At 41.2% G+C, this 7287-nt stretch overlaps 1 protein-coding gene and 2 non-coding genes across 3 annotated transcripts; all 3 read left to right on the top strand.

The window, feature by feature from the left end:
* The first annotated feature begins 13 nt into the window (after positions 1-13).
* Positions 14-4745, top strand: RPS3A (ribosomal protein S3A). Its single transcript, XM_061384010.1, has 6 exons — positions 14-137; positions 839-942; positions 1305-1492; positions 3526-3734; positions 4243-4352; positions 4573-4745. The coding sequence occupies exons 1-6, from the start codon at positions 76-78 to the stop codon at positions 4692-4694; spliced, it is 795 nt and encodes a 264-aa protein (XP_061239994.1). The 5' UTR covers positions 14-75; the 3' UTR covers positions 4695-4745.
* Positions 2773-2839, top strand: LOC133229335 (small nucleolar RNA SNORD73). The gene has a single exon (XR_009730557.1). It is a non-coding gene; the product is annotated as a small nucleolar RNA SNORD73 (small nucleolar RNA).
* LOC133229336 (small nucleolar RNA SNORD73) lies at positions 3975-4043 on the top strand. Its single transcript, XR_009730558.1, has one exon. It is a non-coding gene; the product is annotated as a small nucleolar RNA SNORD73 (small nucleolar RNA).
* Positions 4746-7287: the final 2542 nt, after the last annotated feature.

Below are 7287 nucleotides of genomic sequence, written 5' to 3'. Positions count from 1 at the left end.
CAGCGCGTCCCGCCCCGCACGCCTAAGTTCTCGCGCGAATTGCATTTCCGCCCTTTTGGCTCTCTGAGCGGCACCATGGCGGTCGGCAAGAATAAGCGCCTTACGAAAGGAGGTAAAAAGGGAGCCAAGAAGAAAGTGTAAGTGGCAACTGTCGCGGCCTCCGCTTTGTGGGACCCCTACCGGAGTCGGCGAGCGGTCTGTGAGCCGCAGAGTAAGCCGGATGGCGAGGATTCTAGTTGGATTGCGATGGCCGTGCGGGGTTGGTAAACTGCGAACCGCGGCCCGGCGGAGGCCGATGCTGCTTTGAGGCGGGCTGACTGTTTTCCCCCCTGGCCTTCTGGGCCTAATGCACGCCCCTTTTGAGTCAGATTTCTGTCGCGAGTCGGACAGGAGTTGTGGGGTCATGGGTTCGTAAATCCCACGGATAATACTGGAGATGTCAAAGACACTTATGTGGTTGATTCAGGACCCCGCGTCTCTCCGCTGCTTGGGCCGGGTGGAAGCTGGAAGTTTCCTGTAAGCTAGCACGAGGTCCTAAAGTGTGCGGGTTACCAGGGTGTGTCTTCACGAAACAGTAAAAGTGAAGCGACATTGCTTGTCCGGAGGCAGTGTTGGTATGGTGGAAGGACCCATGATGTGGGCAGAGGGTATATGTTCGTGGCATAATTAATTGACTGGAATGTCAGGTCTGCACCAGGACCTGGTGAGAAGAGCTAGATTTACGTGTGCGTCCCTTACCTCGCTGAGAGGAATTTAGTTAGCTGTTTAAAGTAATTAGAATGAGGAAAGTTCAAAACAATTACGTGATTTTAAAACTTAAGCATGTTTTTAAATCCAGGGTTGACCCATTTTCTAAAAAAGATTGGTATGATGTGAAAGCACCAGCTATGTTCAACATAAGAAATATTGGGAAAACATTGGTCACGAGAACTCAAGGAACCAGTGAGTATCTTATTCTCCGTTTGTGTTTTTCTTCCATTGAGACATGCGTGTATCTTGGTCTACTATCTGTTCTTTGGTGGGATATTTAAAGAAATGTCAGCTTTGGATTGCGACTTCGGCCCCACTGGGGACTGTTTGTCCTATGGTGCTTGTGGAAGCAAGATGGTACTTTAAGAATTACCAGTAAAACGTGCATGGTTAGTTTTGAGCTTCCAATAAGCACTGTCAATAAGTCATTGGTGACCATATGGATTTGGTTAACAAAAGGTCTTTATAATTTTCTTAGTGCTTGAACATTAACTTAGCTGGCTTGGCTTTGTTTATGTTGTTCCTAACATTAACAATTGATTCTTGTTTTATAGAAATCGCGTCTGATGGCCTCAAAGGTCGTGTTTTTGAAGTGAGTCTTGCTGATCTGCAGAATGATGAAGTAGCGTTTAGAAAATTCAAGCTAATTACTGAGGATGTTCAGGGCAAAAACTGCCTGACTAATTTTCATGGTATGGATCTTACCCGTGACAAAATGTGCTCCATGGTCAAAAAGTGGCAGGTGAGGAGAAAATGCATGGTGCTGCAGTGTGCGTGACCAAAGATGTCATGATTTCATGTCGGGCAGGAGCATGCTGTGCAGTTGAGGTTTAGATTTCTTTTCAAGTCTGTGATATTTTCTTGCTATTGAGTGTGGACTTCTGAACTTGAGCAACAGCAGTGGTGGTGGTGTTTAGTTACTCAGTTGTCCCCAAACTGTTTGTGTGACCCCATGGACTGTAGGTGGAAAAGCTCCTGTCCATGGGATTTCCCAGGCAAGAACATTGAAATGGGAGCCATTTCTTTCTCCAGGGGATCCTCCCAACCAGAGATCCAACCTGTGTTTCCTGCATTGCAGGTGGATTCTTTACCAATAAGCCACCCAGGAAGCCCTTGAACTGAGTTCAGGATTTAATATTGGATTATCATCAAAATTTTTTTTTGCTGCATGAATTAGCACAGGTTTGCAGTTTAGGCTTTGCCTGTCCTCAGAACACCTTTGAACTTCAGAATCTTGTGAGTTTTATCATGAAAGGGGCTATTGGGTTAGTTTTATCTATTGTACTATACAGTAAGAGAGGCAGAGCCTCTGGAGTCAGATTGGAATTTTGTTTCCTTTTCCCAGTTATAGTCTCTGAAAAGTAACTTTTTAGTTCAGTGCGTTCCAGTGGCTCAGTTCTGTCCAACTTTTTATGACCCGGTGGACTGCAGCACGCCAGGCTTCCCTGTCCATCACCAACTCCTGGAGCTTGCTCAAACTCCTGTCCATCGAGTCAATGATGCCATCCAACCATCTCATCCTCTGCTGTCCCCTTCTTTTCCAATGAGTCAGTTCTTCACATCAGGTGGCCAAAGTATTGGAGTTTCAGCTTCAACATCAGTCCTTCCAATGAATATTCAGGATTGATTTCCTTTAGGATGGACTGGTTGGATCTCCTTGCAGTCCAAGGGACTCTCAAGAGTCTTCTCCAACACCACAGTTCAAAAGCATCAATTCTTTGGTATTCAGCCGCCTTTGTGGTCTCGCTTGCACATTCATACATGACTACTGGAAAAACCATAGCTTTGACTAGACAGACTTTTATTGGTATAAAAAGTAACTTACAGCTTGCTAAGCCTTGGTTTTTTAAAAATCTAAAATGTAGGTAAGAACATTAGCTCATGGAATCAGGATAAAATAAAAGATCCATGTAAACATGCTTTGTACAGAACTTGTTAACAGAAAGCATTGCTACAAGTTAGTTTTAACTACAGGAAATAATGACATTGGTTGAGATACCATTTGGGAATGTTTTATGTGGGAATGAATGATGACAAAATGTTTCGGTCCCAAATGACATAATGATTATACCGTTACATTTCTGACATTCCCCTAAGGTTTTATAGTTGTATTTCTGGAAGTATTTTAAGGTTTTTCACTATGATTGCATTATATTCGTTTTTTAAGGCATAAAATTTAGAAAATGCAAACAGGGCAAATCTTCTGAATTTAGGTAGTGTTGACTATGGATTTTTAAAAATTATGTTTTAGCCATGAAATGGAATATTTAATCCTTATTGTGGCTTTGGTTTGGAACATAAAGGACATTTTAAAATATATGTGTTTCATGTTATTACATTAGATGTCAGTAGAGTCTCTTAGAACCCATTTTTTTGTTTCCTTGCAGAGTTAAAAAATGGATTGGGGGAGGAGCAGATTGTTAAAGGCTAGCATGTGTATGTAAAAGGCAGTTCTTTGCAGATAGTGACAGTGAGGCTAGAGAAGCTACCTGGAGGAAAGAGAGGGGGGAAGACAGCCAAGAGGACTCGTTGTTTAAATTAGATATGGAGGATAGTAAGAATTCAAGATACCTGTTGGTAAGCTCACTTCAAGGACATTAACTCTGTAAATTAAATATTTACATTTAATTTATATTTGATTTAATACATATTTATATTATACTTGATATTGTAAAATGAATACTTGACCTTCCACTTTTTTAAAATTGGAATTTGAGGGATAAAAATGGATAACTTTAAGTCTTGTATAACTGACAGTGTCATTTTTTTCACTAGACCATGATTGAAGCTCACGTTGATGTCAAGACTACCGATGGTTACTTGCTTCGTCTGTTCTGTGTGGGTTTTACTAAAAAGCGCAACAATCAGATTCGGAAGACCTCTTACGCCCAGCACCAGCAGGTGCGCCAGATCCGCAAGAAGATGATGGAAATCATGACCCGAGAGGTGCAGACAAATGACTTGAAAGAGGTGGTCAATAAATTGTAAGTGTTTTCCTTACAATACAACCGTCAGATAAGGAAAAGCATGTGAGACAAGGTGCTGTCAAAACTTTGTTTAAATCCTCTGAAACTAGCTGCATCTCTTGAAATGAAAGCATGCTAAGTGTTCAGTAAATGGTACTTGGTTTCTCATTTGGGCATTTAGTGAGACTGGAATCTCAGGACTCATCTTTGCCTTAGAAGATACACTGAGTTGACAAACCTTTCGTAATTAAGTATGGGAATAAATGATGACAAATGTTTCGGTCCCATATGATGTCTGATGATAAAACTTAACATTTTTCTGATGTTCCCATGCAGTTGCTTAGACCTGTGTTTGGAAAAGGTATAACGCTTGGATTCAGAAGGCTCAAGTGCTGATTTTGCTACTAAGTAGCTGTATAATTTAAATTATTTAACCATCACTTATGAAGGGGCAATAACAGAATGAAGATAATTGTGGATTAAATGAAGTGTAGGTTTATTCTAACTTATCATTACTGGTTTGCAGGATTCCAGATAGCATTGGAAAAGACATAGAAAAGGCTTGCCAATCTATTTATCCACTCCATGATGTCTTCGTTAGAAAAGTAAAAATGCTGAAGAAGCCCAAATTTGAATGTAAGTGAAGTCACAGGATTTCTGAAAGAAAATTGTGTAGAAAAGTAGTTTGTGTAGAAAAAGTTGTTTTTGTGTGTGTGTAGAAAAGTGTTGTTATTCTTTTTTTGAGGCCAGATGTTGCTTTTTTTCCTCCTGTCTTCCCTGTATAGTATTATAGAGTACTGATAATATGTTTTAAGATATGGTAGGCTGTAACTAACAGTTTTTTCCTTCTTTTTAGTGGGAAAACTCATGGAGCTACATGGTGAAGGTAGTAGTTCTGGAAAAGCTACTGGGGATGAGACAGGTGCTAAAGTTGAACGAGCTGATGGATACGAGCCACCAGTCCAAGAATCGGTTTAAAATGCAGACTCTTAATGGTGACAAATAAAAGATCTTATTTGTGGTATTTTTTCCCTGATCATTCTTTTTAAATAACCTGACAGCTTGTTTAAGATGTTCTGATTTGTGGTGAAGTTTTCTTATCTTTTGTGTATAATTTTATTTAGTTACTAAGTAGCCAAGAAAGGGTAACGTCTATTTTAAGCAGGAATGGTCTGGAAGTATTATAGATGGTGAATAAAAGGAAACCCTTTCTTTACATGGTTGAAGTTTTGAAAGCAAAAGTCAGTCAGTCGTATCTGACTCTTTGGCAAGAATACTGGAGTGGGTTGCCATAGCCTTTAGGGATAATCCCAACCCAGGGACTGAGCCCAGGTCTCCTGCACTGGAGGCAGAGTCTTTTCCATCTGAACCACCAGGGAAGCCAAGGTGGTTCTCAAATCTCTGAAAGGCTTATTAAAACATTGCAGGGCCTTGCTCCCAGAATTTCTGATGTTGTAGATCTAGGATGAAGTCTGCAGGTTTGCAAATTTTCAGGTGACACTGGTGACAAGGAACCATACTTTGTGAACCACTGTCCTAAACCACACAATGGAAAGAGCTTATTGCCGTTTAGGTTTTTGTGGGTTTGTCTTTTTAAAATATAAATGCTGTCTTCTGTTCTCTAGAGGTAAATCCCCCCCTGAAAACCGTAATGGTCAAGCTGAAGTTGGCTAGACAAGTAGAGAAGCAGGTTATCGGTCTCCTATTGAGTGGGCATTTGTCTGCCATCCAGTGTTTCCTGGTCACTCGCCCATTCTGTTCTATACCTTCTCCGCTCAAATCTCTAATTTTTCATTCTCAGTTCAGCTGATGGCCTTGCTTCTTGAGAGTAAGAACCTCAGAATTTCCTGTTATTTCCACCCTGCCTCATGTTGGGAAAGACTGAGGGCAAAAGGAGATGGGGTGGCAGCGGATGAGATAGATACCGTCACTGACTCAATGGACAGGAATCTGCAAACTCTGGAAGATAGTGAAGGACAGAGATGCTTGGTGTGCTGCAGTCCGTGGGGTTGCAGAGTCAGACACAGAAGCATCAGATTCTACCCTCTGTTCTTGGCTCCATCAGTTCTCACCTTTTTCGTTATTCCTCTGCCAGTCTCAGCATACAAGCAAGTCCTCTGCCTTTCCAGATCCCTATTCAAGCTCATAGCAAAGCTCGAAAGAGTTAGCCATATTTCTTGCACGTAATTTTACTTTCCTTGCTTGAATCTGTTGCAGTTGGGCTTTTTTCTCTTTCACACTTTTTTTTTACACCCCACTCTTAACGGAAGCTGTTGCTGTTAGAATTAACAGATGTCATTGTTAAGCCAGTGGTTCATCCTTAGCTTTCATTTTACTTGTGTAACAGTGATAATTGACAGTTGATTTTCTCCTGTGTTTCTTAACTGTATTCTGGAATTGGACCTCAAAAAAGTTTGCCTCCCATGTTGCTAGCTACTTACTATTTGCTAGTTTGTCTCAGGCCTCAGTGTTGGAGGGCCCTAGGCCTTTTATGTTTACCAATATTCTTTCTAAAAACAGTCTTACTCAATTTCTTGGTTTTAAATAAACTGACTCAGAATTTTACTTCTAGTCTGTACCTTTTTTGAACTCCAGGTTTGTCCCTCCAACTCCCAATTTAATGTCAATAGGCATTAACATGTCTAAAATTAGATTCCTGAACAACTTCACCCATCCTATTTTACTTTTTACAATTTATTTTCTAAGTAAAATACTTACTTGGCTGCATCAGGTCTATGGCATACAGGCTCAGTAATTGAGATGCATGGACTTAGTTGCTCCACGGCATGTGGGATCTTAATTCCCCAACCAGGATCGAACCCAGGTTGCCTGCATTGCACAGAGGATTCTTAACCACTGAAATACCAGGGCAGTCCCCCCATCCTGTTTTAGACAGAAGTACGTCCTCTGGTCATCTTTGATGATTCACAGTTCATTCAAAAGGAATCTGGCAGTCCAGTGGTTAGGCCTCTGCTTTCAGTGCCAAGGATACAAGTTTTTAATAAAGAAGAAACTATCTGGAATCTAACCATTTCTTACTGCCTCCATTTCTGTCACTTTGGAGGAAGTCATTACCAGCCTGTGCTTGGAATTGGTTGTGTTCAGTCTCTCAGTCTTGTCCGACTCTTTTGCAACTCCACAGACTGCAGTACACCAGGCTTCTCTGTTTTTCACCATCTCCTGGAGCTTGCTCAAATTCATGTCCATTGAGTTGGTGATGCCATCCAACCATCTCTGTCATCCCCTCCTGCCTTCAGTCTTGACTAGCATCAGGGTCTTATGAACTGGCTCTTAACATCAGGTGGCCAAAGTATTGGAGCTTCAGCATCAGTCCTAATGAATATTCAGGATTCATTTCCTTTGGGATTGACTGGTTTGATCTCCTTCCAGTCCAAGGGACTCTTAAAGAGTCTTCTGTAACACCAGTTTAAAAGCATCAATTCTTCAGTGTTAGCCTTCTTCATGGTCCAACTCTCAAATCCATACATAACTACGGGAAAAACCATAGCTTTGACTGTATGGACCTTTTGTTGGTAAAGTAATGTCTTTGCTTTTTAATATGCTGTCTAGG

The sequence above is a fragment of the Bos javanicus genome, chromosome 17 (genome assembly GCF_032452875.1).
Source record: "Bos javanicus breed banteng chromosome 17, ARS-OSU_banteng_1.0, whole genome shotgun sequence".
NCBI lineage: Eukaryota > Metazoa > Chordata > Mammalia > Artiodactyla > Bovidae > Bos > Bos javanicus.
Note: the sequence above shows the minus strand (reverse complement) of the source record. Positions and strands in the feature narration are given on the sequence as shown.

Excerpts from the sequence above, each read along its gene's own strand:
- RPS3A (XM_061384010.1), top strand. The coding sequence starts at position 76 with ATGGCGGTCGGCAAGAATAAGCGCCTTACGAAAGGAGGTAAAAAGGGA. Across the intron at positions 943-1,304 it reads CACGAGAACTCAAGGAACCA|AAATCGCGTCTGATGGCCTC; the intron begins GTGAGTATCTTA and ends CTTGTTTTATAG. Across the intron at positions 3,735-4,242 it reads AAAGAGGTGGTCAATAAATT|GATTCCAGATAGCATTGGAA; the intron begins GTAAGTGTTTTC and ends ACTGGTTTGCAG.